The following is a 20,729-nucleotide window of genomic DNA, read 5'->3' as shown; positions in this document are numbered from 1 at the left end:
AAAACCATTTCTGAATTTTCATATTAATTGCAAAACATAGGATGTAAATTAAGGGTTGGCCTTCATGTTTTTTAGGACATTTTAAGGAGTTTTTAAAAAACGATTTAAACCATGCAGAAAACCTATTAGAATACCACAATCCATTAACTATTCCCTGATTTAAGTCAAAAAAAGGAAAGGAAAGCCACAATTCTGCATTCAAATCCTTTCTGTAGCTTGACAGATCACAAGTGCAGGCCACACAGACTTACTTTTATCATTTATTATATCTTTATTCACCTAGGTTGGGGGGGATAGACCTCCCCTGGCATTCCCATGTAAAGAGATGTCAATGACAAACACGTCCACCCAAACGAGAGAGGGTGAATAGGATTCCAGTCCATACATAAAATACATTTATTTACTATTTATTGAACCATCGGCATCCATTAGTCCCACATAGCATCCATCTGTGCTCGTAAATATATAGAGATAACATCTGTGGAGGGATTTACTGTATGTGTGTGTGAGAGAGGGGGTTGGCAGAAAGGGTAGAGCTTATAGACGAAAAGAGTGGTGGTGAGGGGGGCGGGGGTGCAGTCGTGGCCTGCATTGTCCCCCCTTGTCTACATGATGCCACAGGAGGACAAGGGGTTGGCGATCTGGCAGGTGCAGGCCGACTGGCAGTATTGGCGCACAGTCTGGTAGCAGCTGCGGTCGGCGTCCCCGGCCCACTGCACGGGCCCGTTGGGGTCAGAGGGCAAGCGGCTCAGGATGCTGGTGTTGATGGCCAGAGCAGCCAGGCCATAGTCAGTGAACAGCACTGTCTCGCGCCTGCACGTGGGACACGAGATGAACTTGTACTTGGGACAGGACTCGTAGAGGATCTGCAGGCACTCCTCACACACCGAGTGCAGGCAGGAGAGGATGCGCGGCCGCTTGCCTGCAAAGTTGTAGGTGTGACCGCAGGTGGGGCAGTCCAGGGGCTCGCAGGGCATGACGGGCCCCGAGGAGGAGGTGGAGGAGGTGGAGGAGGTGGTGGAGGAGGAGCGCAGCACGTACTGGTTGACTATGACGTCTTCCATCTTGTAGTGGAACTGGTGGTAGCAGATTTCGTTGGCACTGGTTTTGCGCTGCGCCAGGAAGCTCTGCTCCCGGCGCGTCACGGGGGCCGAGGGGGACACCATCTGCCGGGGAGACCCTGTAATGTCCAGGGTCAGGTCGCTGCAGGCCTGGTTGACGATGATTTCGCCTTCACCTCCGCCGTCCCACGCCACTCTGGGGGGCGGGGCATAGTGAGGCTGGGTGACGGGAACAGGGCACTCTCGGGGGAACTTCTCCGACTGGATGATCTTGACGGTGTCCATGGGGATGGTGACAGGCTGGCGCCTGAGGCAGGACATTCGCACGTTTCTGGAGGTGGAAGCGAGAGGGGCTGTGGCTCTAATCAGCGCTGGACACCCCTGCCTGGTTCTGGGCAAGGGGAAAAAGATTCGGCTCTTTCTCTGGAGTCAGCCATTCGAGGGGACATGGGGACGGATGGTTGCCTCCATGTTTCCCTCAGAGATCCCCCCCCCCCCCTGGCGGGCCCTACTGTCAGCCTGTATCTTTGTGAAGAGAAGACAGATGGAAGAGCTCAGCCAGAGCACCGCAATCTGCAGCTCTTATTCTGTTGATATGTATGGATGATATAACAGTCCAGCTTACAGTGTCTGACCAGTGTTGACTACTTAAAGGTAGTTTTTTGTTGTTGTTGCTGATGTTCCTGTGCTGTCTCTGATGGCTATTTGCAGAAACGTATATTCACATACAAGGACAGTTAGTACTTTAGCACAAAGATATGTTCTCACTCAGGGATGACGCCGATAAATAATCTCATATGCACACAGATGGTCACATATATACATACAGTACAGGTTGGTGGATTTCTGCATTCACACTATGAGGGGGGGCATTGAGTTCAGGCAGTTCAGAAAGGTCCAAAAGGTATTGTCTTAAACTGTATCCTGTGGCCTGCCAAGGAAACTCTTGTCTTCTCAAACTAGCCTTTACACATGGTTCTCGCTTAGCTTAACTTCCTGTTTTTTTTGGCTGCGGAGGTGTTACACATCGACTCGAGTGCGTGAGAAAGAAAGAACAACCTCCAGTCTTTCTCTCTGCTCTTGGTCCTGTTTGGTCAGGTGACCCTGTGTGACCCTCTCAGTGGCTTATTGATAACAAACAGGGTTGTCCCATAATGCTCTGGAAAGCTGATGGAATGACTCCTTCAAGCTCCAAGGCTCCTGAATTCCTCAGAGGTGGGAGTGAAGGGTTTCGCTTTCAGACAGTCCTCCCAGCTGAGCAGAAGAGGTGATAACAGTCTGAGGGATGCCTCTGTGCTTGGCTCCCCTTTTTGTCAGTGACTCATAACGTTTCCTTTGGTCCATCTACCTGTGAAAACAGAAGAGATTAATAAAATGCATGCTCTGCTCTGATAAAAACATTGCAAGATTTAGTGAATTTGAATGACATGTAACATGGAATATTCATGAGATATGTAGGGGGATGGGTCAGCTTTTCAGAAATATATAAAACAAGTTTGATTATTCTGAGAAAGGTGTGTACGCTATTTTCATTGTTTGTAAGAAAGATCAAAGCTGTGAGATCTTTCCGTGTTGGGGATTTTTTTTTAACTTGGAAAGAATCCACTGTAGCCGCATCGAGATCAGTTTCTTTGTGACGGAGGCTGTCAACTTTGCATGTTGGCCTCGGCCCAGGTGTATTGCTTAAGAGACAATTATCATGTAGCCAAATGTACCAGTACGTACGCCTCTGTTTTGACTGAACACAATGTGCTACAAAGTCGGAAGATTATGTCGATGTTGTATGAGTGCCAATAGGCTTTAGAACGACACGCACAGCACAGCTACTGTGCATTTCAAAAGGGTCATGTAGGGTCATTTACTATTTTTCAACCTCAACCTTTTTCACCCCACGTTTTTGTGTCCAAGCGACTGATCGGGACAACAATTTTCTTTGAAATTCTGCACCATCAATTTACGTCCTCGAAACGTTTTTGCTACTGACCGGCTCAGATTGTTATTATAAGTGTCTGGCAACATTGTAGAAAGGACATGTTGAACACTGAAGTCTGTGCATCAAGCAGGGTTTTAGAAATGCTGAGCCCATTAGTACAAGTGCCCCTCCTCCATCCCCACAAAGAAGTCACATTTAAAACATATACAAACGTCTTTACAGCAGTAATCGCAGGTAAACAATGCTGCGGACACAAACAGTAAATGCAACTGACAGGTAATTTAAAGCCAAAGCCCGCCACACTGTCCGGTCAGAGCAGGCGCTTGTGACACATGTTGCGGCCGTGCTCTTGTCATGCTTCCTGCTTCCTGTCAGCACTGTCACATCTCGTGAGTTGCGTCAGTTGGACCTCGTGGGAACAGGTTGTACTCTGCACGGAGGGGTTTTTGTGTCATACTGTGTGTGGGTTTAAGAAAAACAACAAGTGTATGCATGAAGCTTTTCAGCTTGACCAAAACAATAGCTGCCAGTCAGGAGAGGCGGGAGGATGACACATTCATTCTTTTCACTGGCTGATGATTCATTAGAGAGAATAAAAAAGCTTTGCAGAGGAGGTGACCTACATGGCGAAGAAGAAAAAAGAGAGAGAAAGAAAAGGGAGGAGAGGGAGCTCAGTGCTGGTCCAGGTTTCTATTTATGGTTTGTTTATCTATGCACTTCTCAGTGGTTTCCTGCCCCCAACCTGCTGAAGATTCACACTGAAGGAGAGAGATGTACCGAACAGGCGGAAGTGCTTGAGCCCATTACCTCCACGCGATGCAGCGAGCCATACTGGGCAAGCAGGCAGACATTTGATCCTCCCCTTTGTCCGCTCTCAATGAATCTGTTGACATATTTGTACAGCTCACACTCAAACACACAGAGCTGTTAGACTGAAACACCGACAGTCTCACCAAATGTGCTTCAACACTTCTCCCAAAATAGCCTCTGTTTCTTTCTCATCCTCTTTCACACAAAGTATGCAGTCACACACAGAGACAGTGCAATGTTTGGCAATTTGTATAAGATAGAAACAATTCCTGATCAGATTCTTCATCATGTTTACCTATTCTATGATCGGATGCAGACTGGTTTGAATAATTATTTTGCCTCCTTTGGATTGTTTAATTTGGGCAAAGTTCTGCTTGACAACTTGACAAAACGTTTTATGTAGAAAATCATTTTATTTCGTTAGTAACATCAAAAATGTAACATTTTGGTATTAGTACCTAAACAAACATAATATCGGCATCAAACTATTTTAAATTATACTACATGATACTATACTGTTTCACATGGATGTTCCGCAGCTTTATGCATTATATACACGTTATATAACTGCAATAGTGGGAATTACGGCCTGGATTGAATTTGGCTATATCACCTGATGGTTTAAATTACAGCTATACCTATAAATCTGCCCATATGAGTGCAGAAATGCCAAAAAATAACTTAGATATTTGTAATGTATGTAGTTTAGATATATTTTTGCCCTTGCATCTACTGCAGACTACTGAAAAAGGTCTGTTCATTCTATGCTTAGAAACCCACAATCAGCCAATATTGGCCTCTAAAATCCGTTCGGCTATTCTTTGGAATTCAACTCATCATCTCCACTTCTGACAACATATTATACGTCTAGACACACTGTGTGGCTATAAACAGCTCGTGAGAGTATATGTCTGCCTCGCGGTGGGCAGGGGTCGAGTTGGTAAAGCATCCAGGCTGCATCCAGAGCATCCAGAGCCTTTGAGCCTGGGGGAGATGAAGCAGCTAAAATTACCCTCTAATTTGGTGACAGTGCTATGAAAAGGGCCGATAACTGATCCGCCGGCCCGCTGATGGCCCAGCTTTGGCGCAGCCTCTTCCTAATCGACGGAGCCCTCTCTCCGGTTATGTAAGGAGCTCATCTCCTACCCAGTCACCATACTAACAGAGTGCTTCAGCTCTCCCACAGTCTTGACATGCGTTTGCGTGCGTGTGTGTGTGTATGTGTGTGTGTGTGTGTATGTGTGTATACATAGCTCTGGATCCTCTCCCTGCAGAGGAATTATTACACTAATGAAATCATGGCAGGCATTTGACCTCGTCATCACAAGCAAGAGGAGGAAGAGAAGAGCTGACCACAGAGATGTCAGAGGAGTTCGTCTCGCAGCAAATTCCTCACAGCACACACACAGAGCAGCATAGACAGTTATAGAGTCACACACACACACACACATTGAAAGTCTCACCCTTGGACGACTCCCCATCATCGTACTCGGCACCACCCTTATACATTCCACTGGACACACAAACTGACAGATAACAAACCGATAAAAGCCTCTAAAAGGCATATTTCTAGATGTGCCCACTATCAGTCATGCTGCTGATTAAGCTGACACAGACACCTGAAGAGGGAGAAAAACACACATGGCGCCACACGCCAAGAAAATTCCTATCCTCTCCCACTCCCGCTGTGCTGCTTGGTCTCCTTCACACACACACACACACACACACACACACACACACACACACACACACACACACACACACACACACACACACACACGCTCAGGTCCTCATGATCACACTGGATAAATTCTTCCTGTGCAGATCGGAGAATGCCAGAAGGGCACCATGTTCTGAATGAGTCATACAGACCCTGCCCATCAGCATGTCTCTCTCTCTCTCTCTCTCTCTCTCTCTCGCTCTCTCTCTCTCTTTTCTCTCAATGAAAATCTGTCTCTACCCACCCATCTCTATAATACAGCCTATGCTCCATCTCTCCCATCCATCCACCCCTCTGCCTTATCATGTGAGCAGTGTGTTGGCCTGGACAGAACAGAACAGACGGTGTGGGTCTTTGTACCCGTACACCACATACCGGCAGTACGTCAGGTATGCCAGCTATGCTGAGATGTGCATCCACGTTCATGCCTCGGCTGGTAAAAAAAGCATCGCTGCGCATCTCTACTCTGACCTGCGTGGGATGGGATATTATGCTTGTATTTTGATTACATAATGTGTTATGACCTGAATGTGATGTGAGGACAAATCCCCAGATTTACTGTATGTTTATGTGGCTGCAGATTCTCTCAGGAAACCGTAGCGCCGACAGGGATTCAGTGACATACTGGGACCGATTCAAGTGCAGGAAGATTTGCTTCTGTGGCATGTTTTACAATTTTAAAAGCACATTGTCTGCATGAGTATTTAAGAGTTGTACTGCAGATGACAGATGCATCTCAGTGTCTCGCTTGCTTTTCTCAATAGGCTTTTGCTTACAATCGTTTTCTGAATCAAGCAATCGATTCCTTTCACATATAACATACAGTAGGTTGATGTCAATTATAATTCAAATGCCAATATTTAAAAACAGATCAGGACATGTTTGGCTCTATTCATAATATTTACGGTCAATCCATGGAGCTGTGATTACATGTGATTATTCCATAGGCTGCTGTATGATGGCAGTGTGGCAGAAAGTGCTTAGTGAGTGTGTGGGGAGGTGCTGTTTTTAACAACTCAGCTCGCTGTCATTCATGGCAGACATCGGCCATTTTGCCTCGCAATTCATTACAGTCAAGTGCTCTTTGTTCTCGTCTATGTTTCTCCCACAGCAACATGGCAGAGCTGCACACAGGCAGAAAACTAGAAGGCAATAACACTCATCGCTCTGCCTGACACAGACTTCATAGAGGATTTATGGGGGGGGGGGGGGAAGGTTCAGCCAATGTCCAGCTCTTCAATAACAACAGTGGCTTGATTGATTAAGGCGATTGATGTTTCTCTTAAGGAGGCTGTCTCAGCACCGGTTTAAGGTGGACGGCGCTGTTGGTGCCGCGTGAGCTCAGGCTCAGGAAGGGACTGTGTGACAGAGGCGAGGTGGACAAAACGTTTGGACCGTGTGAGATGTGAGAGCGGCTTTAGCATGCGGGAGGGGTGCGTTCGGGAGCAGCAGTTATGCAATCGCAGCATGGTGTACCCAGCACTCTCACTGCAGCGCCAATGTATTGCCAATATGGAGACACCTTAGTGCTGCTGACAGCTACAGAACAGGCAGTTCCTGCCCCGTCCCTTCCACCCCCACCCACCCCTTCCTCCGGCCCCTGCTGTCTGTCTGTGCAGAGGTCTGTCAAATGTCATAACCAGCTGGAGACGTGACCCCTGAAGACAACCATCTACACCCAAACTCACACATCTAACCACCGTTTGTGATCCATGCAGATAAGTCGGTGAGCAGGTTCCTCTCCGTTCATGCAGCCATGTGTGTGTCTGCAAAAGTGATGCAACCACCATGCAAAGCACAGCTTAACGTAACAAACGGCACAGAGCACCTCTGTCATGCACAAAAGACAGCCGGAAAGAAAAAGGACATCAGTGTGAAAGCCACACAGAGGAGCCACACCTCACCGATGTGAAACAGATGCGGAGCATGAAGATGAACACGGAGGAAAACCTCTGTATCCTCTCTGTGAAACAGATGCAGAGCCATCTCTCATCCTCACCTGTCTGCCTACGCACTTGTCTTGTTCCAGTCCTTTCCTTGCCTCCTCGATTCCTGTTCCAGTTCTTGCTGTCGACGTTGTTGATGTTGTATTGAGAAGATAAACCGCTCAGTCTCTATGTTCAGTGGGATGTCTCACCAGAGGGAAGGATGCTCTCTCGCTCCTGTCCATACGATTCTAGAAGGATGAACAACGAGCGGCAGCAGTGGAGGGAGGCAAACATGGAGGGGATGTAAGATGGAGGGCCGTTACAAGGTGGATGCGTCATGCCCAGGCTTGGTGTCGTTGAGCTCCGCATCCCTCGTTCCCCTTGTCCTCTCCTCCGTGGTACCTTTGTCCTTCACTCTCCCACCCGTGATTCTTTTCCGCCGAGCTGTGGCTGAGCGTCTCCCTCCGGTCTCTCTTTCTCCATCCCTCTCCCCCAAGCCCAAATGTATTCAGCTTATTCTGGGCAGCGACCTGAGCTTCTGCGCTGCTCTTTCTCTGCATGCACTTCCCTCTTCTCTTCTCTTCCTTCCTGTCTCTCTGCCCGTCTCTTTCTTCTGGTCTTCAGGTAAACCTCTCGTCTCGCTCCTTCCCTCTCCTCCGCTGTTATCTCTCCTCTCGGCTCAGCTGCCGTTCATTACTCCTTTTCCTTCTCCTCCTCCAGTCAGTGCGCCTCACAGTCACACATGCGCAGTGTTTTCACACATACATGCACACTCACACACACACACACACTCCCTCTCTGTGCCTCTGGCTCCCTCCTTATGCATGTGGCTTGTTTTGCCTGCCCACCCCCCACCTCTCTCTCTCTCTCTCTCTCTCTCTCTCTCTCTCTCGCTCTCTCTCTCTCTCTCTCTCTCTCTCTCTCTCTCGCTCTCGCTCTCGCTCTCTCTCTCTCTCTCTCTCTCTCTCTCTCTCTCTCTCTCGCTCTCTCTCTCTCTCCTCACACACACACTCCCTCTCTTTCTCTCTCGTTTGCTCTCCCGCGCTGCAGCACACACTGCAGTGCCTCTGCAGCCAGGATCACGTTTTTCTAGTTGCCAGAGAAAATATTTCAGCCAATGAGAAACGTTAGAGACGCTAACCCCCTCCCCCACCCCCCACATCAAAACACACATATGCATACACACACACACACACACATAAAACACACATGCTCATTTATACACAAGCATGCACACGGCCATCTGAGATAAGAGCATGTTTGTGTGCAGTGTATAAACCCTGCACGTTGGTGATGAATCATACCTAATGTACAACATTAAAACACACTCACATATGGTTTAGTCGACAGCCAGGCAAACAGGAAGTACAGGATGCTGGTGCAAATAGATCTCATCGAAAGGAGTGCAGCAAATCTGACAAAAAAGAGCATTAATTCACTCACAAATGAATTCTCTTCAGGCTGCTGACTGGATGCTTTTTGGAAAAACAGATCCATCATATTCAACACTGAGCTCATGCAGCTCACTCATGTTTACAGAAACCCACAAACACGGCCTCAAAGCATAAATGTTAACAACCAAACAGAGGGGTGTCATGCGTACTCATTCTTCCTTGACACTTTGAATCCAAAAAAAAAGATTTGACTGCTAAATGTGACACGGCTGAGTTTCTATAAATTCAAAAATAATTCTGAAAAGCCCCCAACACAGATCTGCTCAGTCAGTGATGTTGAATAATGAGGATTTTGTATTATAAATGTTGTATCTGCTCGAGTCTTCATGCTGACCAATAAATAATCCTCAGATCAAAGTGGGGGAAAAAAACATGACGTGCTTTTCCAATCAATGTAAGAGGGTTGTGCTTATATAACATGGGAAGCATAATGGCAACGAGAGATCATCTGAACAGCAAATAGCTTGTGTTTGAAGGGCTTTTAGCAGCGCTGTGTAAACCTGCTCTTCTGTTTGAAGTTTCAGGAAGATTCCGAGTATTTGCTCAACACATCATTGATGCAATACAAGTTCCTCAAACATTTGGTGTGCAGTTTTCTCAGACTCTATCTCTCTCTTTTTATTTCATCCCGCAGCCTTTTAGGCAACTGGTTGTGTGTGTTCATAATCCTGTTGTTAAAGTTCATGAAAACAAATATTTCTCATTTAAATAAAATATTCATGACCAGTGTTGGGCAGTGATTAATTATAATGTGTTATAGCCATTTTCAGTAAGGATTAGGACAACACTTTTGTGTCCCCCTTAAACTTCTAAAAAACAGTTTATTACACACTATTATATAGTTGTAAGTAGATATAAGAGTTCATTCATTCATTGATGTATTTGTCAGTAACTACTGTAGCTATACAAAATCTGTATCGTCAAACACAGTTGTGAAAATAGTAACAATATAACATGTCTTCATATAGGATGTTATAAATATTGACAAACATGTACACCAATAAGTACTTTAAAATGACCTTAAATCTGCGACATGCTGGTGTTATATTCAGCTGTGCAGTCCAACCAGTCCAACCAGGACTATGAGGACTCTGGACTGGTCAGGTAGCTTTGAGCTGACTTAAGTCTGAAGTTTTCTTAATTACGTGGCTAAAACACCTGGTTTTACCCAGAGTTGGAGGGTGTGTGAACCGGTGTGGCTTCATGGTGAGGAAGCTAAAGTAAGCTAGCCGTTGCTGGTCAGTTTACACCTCCAATGAGGCTTGCTGCTTGTTGTAACGAGTAATACCACTGTGCAGTTGAGTGATTGGTAAAGTATTAATTAGGGTCTGCTTTTTCAGTTTTAAGATGTCTAATTAGTGGTGTAATGAATGAATAAAGCATCAAGGTGAAGCGAGCATTCATTGCAATTATAAAGGCAGCTAATCTGCTTCCTCAAAACAAACAACTCCACAGCTGTGAGCTTGCTTGGTGCTCTGAACTACATAATATGTGACATCATGGGTTCATCATGGGTTCTGTAACATGAAGACATAGCTGCAGGGACAATGAGACACTGAGCCCAGGATGTGTTCATATCAACAAGGCCTTAATTCTACTGCACTTGTGAGCCAGTTGTCAGCGGAGGGACGAGCTGAAGAGGAAAATAAATCACTTTCTGTCATCAAAGGAAACTGGTTACTTTTAGGTATGTCTGGTATTTAGTTAGGGTGGAATCGTTTTTTGGCTGCATTCATTTGTACTGTACATCTTCTATGTTGCTGTTGGTATAGAGTATACACGACTATCACATGTTCAAATACCTGCCTGTCACTCTGTATATGTTTTGTTTTTTGCAAATATAACTACATGCACATTTACTTCTGTATTTACTGTGTGCGGTGAGACGTTTTAATGTAATCTTAATTGTGCTCATTCATTTCCAAATGCATAAATTAGATACTGTATTTGCAAAACACTACTGCATATGAGTTTTGGGAGCATCGCGTTATTAATACAGATATAGAGCTAGAATATTATTTCTGGACATTTGGACCTGAGAATTGATTGCTGATAAGTTACTTTAAAGCTCGACTAGGCGCAGCTTTAACAGCTTCTACAGTGGAAGGGTTTAACTCGGTGTCCGGCATGGAGGTATGCAGTAAACAGTCCTTTGTAATGAGGCTCTTGTGCCACAAGGAGGCCACTTTGTTCCAGCCAGTTTATCTTGCTCTGTGTACTGTGTCCTCATGTTTTACTTTTTTTAGAGATTCAAATGTTGCATGTGTTATAACCACGATTGTGATTATTTCTTTAAAGTGTTTGTATTCAGATCGAACAATTATTATTTCACTATTTCACGCTCATTAACTCACTGTTCACGGTTAACACAATATCATACATTGTTTGACATGGTTTCATGAAATCGAACGCACTAATCCCTAAATATCACCTTTGCGAAGCTCATTGTTTTTGCACGTGTGATACAGACCCTGTTTGGTAATAGTTTGGATCACATGTAGTTTGTGGAGTCATCTTTATAATTATTTGGATATAAACGTGGCACTGTGATGAGATAGACTCAACTCAGGGCAGGACTGAACAACAAATATCAAGGATATCAATGCTTGACAACACCACAGGAGGACATTCTGAAATGCTTTGGGGGCCATATTTTGAACGATGTTACATTTTGAGAATTGTCACCTCAAATGGCAACTTAGGCCCCTCTGGAGAGAGACAGCTTAACCTCTTTCTCTGACTGGGTCAAGTGGAACCCATAAAAAGGCATAAAAAATATGTATTTTTTCATCGAAAAATGTATAAGATGACTTAATTATTATTTAAAAATGTCAATAGGTTCATCTTATTTAGGCCCTTCTGCTAGCTATTATAATCGACTCAATCTTTGTTTGAAGTTTTACAATAATTCAAAACATGTCTTGCCTCTTCATTTCTCATCACTGTGAATAGCGCCGGCCAGCAGATGGGGTTTGGGTACTGGCACAAACACTCCTGCCAGAGAAGTCTCCATGTTGACCTTTGACTGGCTCGTTGCACTTAGTCACCACACAGGCCAGTAGAATCACTGACAGACGTGTGATTCAAACACATATAAAGTCATATGTGGCTTCTGGAGAATTAGGCAGGGGTAAAAGCTAATCCAAGGCATAAATCATAAATCATTCAACAGTGGTGCACATATTCAAGGCCTACATTAGTGCTCATTAACCACAGAGTTGGTGATAAGAGCAAGATAACCAGTGTGTCACAATGATGACTTACAGTACATTCAAAAGTGGTCATGTCTGGTTCCGGCATTTCTTTACCAAGTACGTAAAAGACTAAATTGACCTCGGTAAGAGCAGATTTCACCAGAAATTGAACGTGCAATAAAATATACAGAAAGCCAGTGTCTTACAAGTTCAGCAGTGAAACACCAGAGGGAAGCAAAGAGAGTCAAACACTATTCTGTCTAATTCACAAACCTACTTCCCTGAGATGTTTTTCTTCATGAACACCTAAAAACAACACACAGTAAGATTCTTAGTATTGAAGAAGGGGACTTTGAGCACTTGTGGACTTTGAGCACATATAATGAGGGGGAAAGGGTTGCGTAGACTGAGGTAGCAAAAACAGTCATTTCCGGGAACCTTTACATCCTCAATCTTGTCCAAACTCGCATCTGTTATGTATTACAGGTTAAAGAGGCATTTTTGTTGAGCATGTAATCTCAAAAACACATACAAATTAACTTAGGTCAATTCACTTTCTTGTCAATTGCATGTAAACTACAAAATCCAAGAGACGATAAAGGAGCATTTCTTTTTCCAGTTTTGAGTAAGAGTAAATACTCGTTGAGTTGACACTATGGCCATTATTATCACATTTTAAACACATTGCGACAGCTAATAGCAGTCTGATTATTGTATCAATTAAGTTCATGTGAACAAGGGCTGTTATCAGACATCAAATCATAAATGTATACTGCTACAAGCCGTGTGAGTGGACTGATAGCCACCCTTGCCCTCTGTCATCATGTTTATTATCACAAAAAGCAAAACTAAAGACGAGGAAAAAAGTCACAGTTAAATATAAATTATCCGAGAGCATTTGGAACCAGCCGAGTTTCTTCAACCGAAAAAACCATGAACGAAAACAGCCACACACAGGAGGATGAGGGCGTTTGCGTTGACTATGTTCCTCCATAGCGGCACCTCTGTGGTGTCTGTGAGCTTCCTCTGCAGCTCCGCCTGCTCCTCTGCACTCAACTGGGGGCCTTTTTGCTGCTCCAGGCCACAGAAGCCCATCACCGCCTTCTTGCAGAAGCCTGGTTCCTCCTGGGGCTCTGTGATGGAAGAATGGAAGAGACAACGGCGATGAAGAAAATCTACTTGGGTGTGTGTTCATATGTTAATACTATATGTCTGCTGATTACCGTCTATGTCCATACTGTTGGACTCTTGGTTGTCAATCCAATCATCCTGTTCGAGGTCCACCCTCTCTTCTGTACGGTTCCTCAGGCTCCAGCACAGTCGATACAACTAGACAGGCAACACAACACATTGAAATGCATTATTCATAAAGTTGGCTATTTCTGTGTCTTCCAGTGATGTTCGGGGATTCATTTTGTATCCAGCCTTATCTCACAGCGGGCACGTACATGCTTGTCGTCAATGGGTTTGGTCATGAGAGAGACTCCCAGGATGATGACACAGGAGACAACAAACAGGATGATGGCGAAGTAGAGGTAGTGGACTCCACATATGATGGTGGGACAGTTACTGGGGTTATTGCAGCTGCCTGTCCCAAAAGCAAACTCAGAAATCATCCTGGACAGGCCGACAAGCAGGCCAATCGCCAGGCCATAAAATGCGCCCTGAGGAAAGAAGAAAGTAGGAAAAACTCTCAGTATATGTATTAGGATAATGTCTCCAGCTATGCTAGCGGCTGCATGATGCTACATGCTGACCCTAGCATGCCAACATAGCTATGACAAAGCTAACCTGTGTAGATTTTAAACAACTGTAATGTTAACTTTGTTCATCACTTAATTTAGGTGTGATACCTAACATTTGCTAATTAGAACCAAACACAAAGTCCAGCTGAGGCTGTTGGGAATATCAAAATAGTATTACAGGTATTGGACAAAATTAATATCATATGATTTGATAATGAGACCTGATAAATTGTGCTGGATGAAAATTTAAAGGATCATCAAAATGATTACAATTCATCCAGAGAGGGACGTGATTATGTATACAAAATTGCATGACAATGCATCCCTTAGCTGTCGAGATACAGTATTTTGCTAGCTGTCGAGAACAACCTGCTGATGGCGCTAGAGGAAAAAGTCACAGGGCTTCTCCCTCTGGGGGACAATGAATGTCTCTGTCAAATTTCATTGCAAACCAACAAATTAGTTGTTGAGATATTTCAGTCTGGAATTAAGACCAACCAACACAACTAAATCAATCCTAATAGCATGTAATACATTTCTGTTGGGCCACAGAACCACCACAGGGCATACATGGAGCAGCATCCAGAAGGCACATATCACTGCATATATGCATAATGGCAATTATGAACAAGAAACCAGGGCAGGAGGAGTGAGCCGGGACAGTAATGGCAGCATCATGAGTGAGAGTGAGTTGGTCAGATTATAAAATCCTCCTCACTGGCTTCTGTGGCCGGTGATTGTGTGAGTATGTGTTGATCTAATGGCATCAGCTGATGGCATGCATGACAGCAGTATTTTGCGTAAGGTAATATGACGATCGTGAGAGTAAAAACCATATCAACAGCGGGTCCATCTTCACGCCACGCCCCAGTCCAACTGTTTCAGGACACATAATGCATGTCCAGTGCTTCAACTGCTTTATGGTCAGAAGACCCCATATTACACAAGAAGTCAGTTCAAATAAAGATGTTGCCAAAGACCTTTGGCCAGTAATTACTTAATATCTTTATAATGGACTGAACTTCACCACACACAAAAGCCTTTTTATCCACGTTAGAGGCATGGCTCTCTAACAGGCTGTCGGCCTGTTAGTCAGTCCATCACTTTGGTCCAGACTGAAACATCTCATTTACTACTGGATGGAGTGCCATGACCTTTGGTACAGAAACCCGTGGTGCCCAGAGCATGAAGCCAAATTACTTTTTTCCCCCCAATACTGGTTGCCATCATTCTCAGCTGTACTTTGTGTTTTGTGCTAATCAGCATGCTATCACGCCAAACTAAGATGGTTAACAAAGCAAACATTGTACCTGCTTTACATCAGCATGTTAGCATTGTCACGGATCAAAGCACCTCAGAGATGCCAGCATGGTTGTAGACTCTTGCTCTTGTTTGTATGAAACAGACAATATATTGCTCTGTAGGGAGTTAAATAAAGAGATGACTGAAGTGGAAAACTCACAGACTCATTGACACGCTTGCAGAAGATGGCAAGTATGAAGACAGCTGCTACAGGTGGTGATAGGTAGCTGGTGATGGACTGGATGTAGTCAAAGAGCTGACCACTCTGGGCTGATTGCACCACAGGGATCCATGCTATGCTCACACCAATCAGGGCCAAGATAAACAATCTATACACAGACAGAGATAGTGGCAGTAAGGCATGCATGAACGCTCTCGTTTGTCAGAAAACATAATGAACTGAACCCCAATGTGTTTTACCTGCCGGCTATCATGAGTTCCCTTTCACTGGCAGTGCGGCGAATCTTAGTGTAGATGTCCATTGTGAAGAGAGTACTGGCACTGTTGAAGATGGAGGTAAGTGAGCTCATCAGAGAGGCCATCATCACCGACAGCATGAGACCGCGCAGACCTAAAACAGATAAAATAACAGATTCAAATGGTAGGAAAAAAACCCAGCTGTATGTATTGTCAGCGCACAAGACGAAGGTCTTTAGCCACACACCATTGGGCATGAGATCCAACACCAGTTTGGGATAAGCGATGTTGGTGCAACCCACACTGGCACCGCAGTGTTTTTCACATTCAACCGGGTCCACACATGCCACCACATCTTGAATGAAATGAATAAGATCAGCAGGATGTTAAGGAAGATGGAAATCCCTCATCGTTGTGAGACGTGCATGAGCTACATTGCCTTCAGCCGGTGAGCTTGCTTCAGCCAACACCTGTCCCATTATAAACTCACTCACCTGGATAGAGGATCCTGCTTATCATCCCCGGGAAAACCATGAGGAACATAGGCAGCAGCTTCAGGTAGCCACACAAGATACAGCCTGCCTTAACGTGAGATAAATTCTTAGCTGAGAGGCAGCGCTGGACAATCACCTACGGGAAATGTCACAGGCGGGAAAAGTTCAGTATAGCGCCATGATGAAATGGATGTTAAAAAAGGTCATGATGAACTCTAAACTATTCTCTCTATTTTAGGTTTAAAAATATTTGCAGAGTGAATACATCCCTTAAGCCAAAGAAGTCAATAGGATATGCTTGCTGATAGGGATTCTCCTCTGAGCAGTGATAAAGGCCGACGATAATGAGTTTATCTGTGTGCTGGATGTCAACATTTCAATTTGCATCTACTTCTTTGCCGAGATCCAGCAATCGTCTGCCTGTTAATCTTATCTCGGTCTCTGGGAGTGCATTACGGCCGAACTAAAAGCACGTCACTCCTCATACTGAAGGCCACCGCAGACCGCTTGAATGAGTCTGGCAAAAACAGGCAAGATTAGGGCACATCGTGTCCGTACAATTGTGTGGGAATCAATTGAACGAGTCTGCTTGTGTGTGTGTGTGTGGGTGAGTGTTTATGACCATGGATTGTGGTCGTGCAAATGCCCAACAACACTGCACATATCCTGGACTGACCTGATCAGTGCACCAGTACCAGGTGGCCTGAATGGTGAGTCCAAAGACAAGGCCAGGCCATGGCAGGTCTCCTGTGATCGCGTTCCTAAAAATGTGGAAGGAGTCGGCCCGAGGCTCGTAGCAGCTCGCACTGACGTTAGCTGTTTTAGAGGGGACGGCCTCCATGTAGCGCTGCTGGAAGCTTTCATAGCCTCCCACCTCATTGAAAGCTGCAGACGTGTGCAAGTTAGACTGACTTAACAATCATTTTTACAAACAGGATTTGTCTCGTCACAATAAATAATACAAATGAGTATAGTGATAAAAAAAAGGAAAATACCATATTACCAAAGCCCATAAGGATGAATGATCCAACAACCATGATGATGGTCTGTAAGGTGTCTGTGTAGATCACTGCAGCCAATCCACCTGAGATACAGTATGTGAGGTCATCAGTCGATGCATTTCGATTCCAAATCAACCCATTTTATCACCACTAATGTACATGACTGAACTTACCAGAGAGAACTTTGTACAAGATTCAATTCATCGCGGCAAATTGGTTCATTCAGTGTTAAGATTGTTTTGTGTAAGTGAACGTTCTTTGTAAAGTTAAAGTTCAGGTGTGTATGCGTTATTACAAAACAGCAACAGAAGGCCATTTCCTGCTTATCGCAGTCCATGGGTAATTAACCACATTGACACACTAGACAGGAGGAGACAGTGTGTATATGTGTGTGTGCCTACATCTCTATATATGGCCTTCAGAAGACTTTACCCCTAGTCGTAGTGCCATTCTGTAAGTTAGATAAGACTTCTGGCTTTAATTTATGGGTTTGGTGGAAAAGGAAGAGGATGCACCCTACAGGGACAGACCTGTGACAGTGTAGATTGCAGTAATCGATAGTAGGATGATGACAGCGAGGTAGATATTCAATCCAAGCGCCTGGTTGATAAAAATGGCACCCGAAAACATATCTGCCTGAGTGGAGAGGAGAGGGGAAAACACACCATTTCAGTCAACAATGTGAAATACAATGTTGACATAGAGGACATCACTGAGGGTTACGACGTGGTGACTTACTGAGATCTTGGTGAAAACATACAGGAAGAGGGACAGCACAGAGAGATAGATGCGAATACGCTGTCCTCCAAACCTCTTCTTGAGGTACTCGGGCATGGTGACCACCTAAAGTCATAAATAATAAATTAGATTTTCATTCATGCTTGTCTGACTTACTTTTGTCCTCTAATGTTGTTGTTTTATATGTCCAACAGTGTGTTCTGGTTACCCCGGCTTTAATGTAGATGGGCACAAAGAGCCATCCCAGAACGACGACCACTATAAGAGCCTGAAACAATCAAACATACAAGGACACAAGAAATTAATAAAGAATGCCGATCAAAATGCGAAAAGAAAACGTTGACTTCTGTTGCTGTTCTGTTTCCTCTGCAGGGTGAAACTCTCACGATAATCCACTCTTATCAGCTCACCTGACACAGATAACGGATAATATCTGTCACAGGTTAGAAATACATTTGTTTTAAGAAGTGATAATGGTGTAATTGGCACCTCAGACACGATCACTCACATTCCATTCAAATCCACCAATGGCGATTCCCCCAGCTGCAGCAGTCCCAGCAATGCCTACGAAGTGGCCACTGCCAATGTTGCTGGCAAACAGTGAGGCTCCAATCTGCGGAGTGCATAGTTATTATTATTATGAATAATTAACCTTGAATAATATGCATCATTTCTAAGATTCACAGCTGACTATGCTTCTGTGGTATGTCACGTAGTCAGTATAATGTGTAATGTACCATAATATGGTATCCTAGCAATTAGCACAAACTATAAAAACCTGTTATCAGTCAATGTGAGATACCTACCGGCCACCACACCATACTCCTCCCCGCAAGGAAGAAGCCACCGACTGTGGATCGGTTGGTGCGGATCATAGCCTGCAACAGGATGAGGGCACATTTTAGAAAATACATAAATGCATTTGTGCAAAACAGCAACAGACTCTCTATTTCAAAAGTCACTACACATTTGCTAACGATCACATCATACTGTGTAGCAGCTGTGATAAAAGAAATAAATAACAATCCCAGTAACGGTATGTATCTAAATATGTGCATTCCATAAATGTTAAGTAATCTGATCTGCAATAAAATATCGTGAGCCAGGTTGTTGAGTAAGATGCTGTGATTGAACAATATGAGTCCACTCCACTGCATGTCATTTATTCCAAAGTGCAGCTGTAGACGTGCTAAAAAACAAGGCTATTGTAGTATCCAACCTATAATAAATCATAATATATTTCTCTCATGGCTCAATACAGACTTCTTCTTCTTATATTGACGTAAAGCAAACTACAAATCTCACAACTGTGAAACTGGTGAGGAGTTAATTATTCACAGAGAAGAAGGATTTTGAAGAACGTTCAACTGAAAGACTCACCCATACTCCAACAGCCAAGACAACCAAAAAGTAGATCACAATAACGGAGATATCTGCTGCGTTGTTAACAGACACAGTGGCCGTGCCGTTTCTTGCATCGTTCCTTATTAAGGAGAATCCAAAATAATCCTGAGACATTTTTGCTGAGAGGGTGACCAGAGAACAGGAGTGTTGCTGGAGTCGCTCCTCTTTGACCGAAGCACCTGCACAGACACTTATGTACCTTTGCTGGAGGTGTGTTTGAGTGTGGGAAAGATGGGGGGGGGGGGGGGAGTTCATCTAATAAATAGCCAGCTATTGTCTTCGGTTGAAAGTGTGTTTGAATCTGTAAATAAACCTTGCTGTTACACTACAGTGTTTGTGTAAATCGATGTGTTAAAATGTGTAACCTGTTTCAGCAAATAAATAAAAGAATGCTGTTAATGATCAACCCACGAGGAATTACCACAAGTAAAGGAATAGGTGGATCTACGGGCTTCATCAGCACTGCTGCCAAACTCAACTGAATCCAGGTCAATTTAAACAAACACATGTATGTATAAACACTTTTTCTCCATGTGAAAGGGTTTTTTGGGGGAGTTTTTCCTGTACTGATGTGAGGGTTCCGGGACAGAGGATGTTGTATGTGTAAAGCCCTCTGAGGCAAATTTGTGATTTTGGGGCAATACAAACCATATTGAATTGAAATCGAATTGAATTGTATAGGCTTATAAATTTGCCATTGATGTTCACACAATGGCGGAGTAATCTGGGGCGAGGCACCAAAGACCAACTGCAATTGCTGTTATCAATCTTGTAAAATCTTTAAATCTAAGCGAGGCCTTCATTTCCGATCTCTAAACAGGTTTACCAAATAGGAAATATTCACTCATTTACTGTAAGTCTTGTACAAATGAAAGGCACTTAACATTGACTGCACTCCACCCACAGTGAACACTCCTTTATCCTTAAAAAAAAGTCTTTGTGTGTTAATTATTAGACTAGAGAAATGAAAAAACAATGTCAATGTGCAAACATTTAAAGAAGGTATAAGCAGCCACTAGGTGTCTCTGCAGGACAGGGAAACTCATCTAAGTCAGGTGATTCTGAGTTCATACAGATATTTAGCGTATACTGTACTATTCACCTTGTTTACTTGTACTTTACATTGTATGCTACTTTATACTCCAACTCCCATTTCGGACTGATATATTGTACTTTTTACTCAACTACATTTATTTGATCATGTTTGTTACTCTGCTGATTCAAACATAATGACGAACATATCAACAATTTCATTCAGATGAATTATTATAAATGAATAAATAATACAATTCATATTCTGAAATGTGCCAGTCTGCATAATTACTTTTACTTCTGATACTCAGAATATTCGAATTGATGACGCTAATTTTGTATTTTTTTCTGAAAATAATATTTGTATGCATAACCTTTACTCGTAACAGTCTTTGCACACTGACATATTGCTACTTTTACTTGAATTAGAAAGCTAAGCCCTTTTCACATTTTGACAAGTCATTGCAGGTTAAACATAATATTAATTATGGCCTTG

General features: G+C 43.8%; 2 protein-coding genes across 3 annotated transcripts; both read right to left on the bottom strand.

The window, feature by feature from the left end:
• Positions 1–423: 423 nt before the first annotated feature.
• On the bottom strand, positions 424–8,079 carry rnf208 (ring finger protein 208). The gene is made up of 2 exons (XM_079289926.1): positions 7,524–8,079; positions 424–2,409 (listed from the first exon to the last, which is right to left on the bottom strand). The coding sequence occupies exon 2, from the start codon at positions 1,380–1,382 to the stop codon at positions 606–608; it is 777 nt and encodes a 258-aa protein (XP_079146052.1). The 5' UTR covers positions 1,383–2,409; positions 7,524–8,079; the 3' UTR covers positions 424–605.
• Positions 8,080–13,018: 4,939 nt separating this feature from the next.
• On the bottom strand, positions 13,019–19,315 carry slc5a1 (solute carrier family 5 member 1; the record flags this gene model as incomplete). Of its 2 annotated transcripts, none has more annotated exons than XM_079290012.1 (15): positions 13,019–13,233; positions 13,306–13,429; positions 13,549–13,764; positions 15,308–15,476; positions 15,568–15,718; positions 15,812–15,919; positions 16,059–16,194; positions 16,735–16,943; positions 17,062–17,142; positions 17,590–17,695; positions 17,798–17,902; positions 18,006–18,065; positions 18,306–18,410; positions 18,604–18,675; positions 19,178–19,315. In XM_079290012.1, the coding sequence occupies 15 exons, from the start codon at positions 19,313–19,315 to the stop codon at positions 13,019–13,021; spliced, it is 1,995 nt and encodes a 664-aa protein (XP_079146138.1). The 2 variants fall into 2 exon arrangements, with proteins under 2 accessions (XP_079146138.1, XP_079146139.1); XM_079290013.1 differs by having other exon boundaries at positions 13,324–13,429.
• Positions 19,316–20,729: the final 1,414 nt, after the last annotated feature.

Source organism: Melanostigma gelatinosum (assembly GCF_949748355.1).
Source record: "Melanostigma gelatinosum genome assembly, chromosome: 18".
Classification (NCBI taxonomy): domain Eukaryota; kingdom Metazoa; phylum Chordata; class Actinopteri; order Perciformes; family Zoarcidae; genus Melanostigma; species Melanostigma gelatinosum.
The sequence above is the reverse complement of the archived record's forward strand: the minus strand, read 5'-3'. Positions and strand labels throughout refer to the sequence as shown.

Coding starts and splice junctions, on each gene's coding strand:
- rnf208 (XM_079289926.1), bottom strand. CDS start 1,382: ATGTCCTGCCTCAGGCGCCAGCCTGTCACCATCCCCATGGACACCGTC.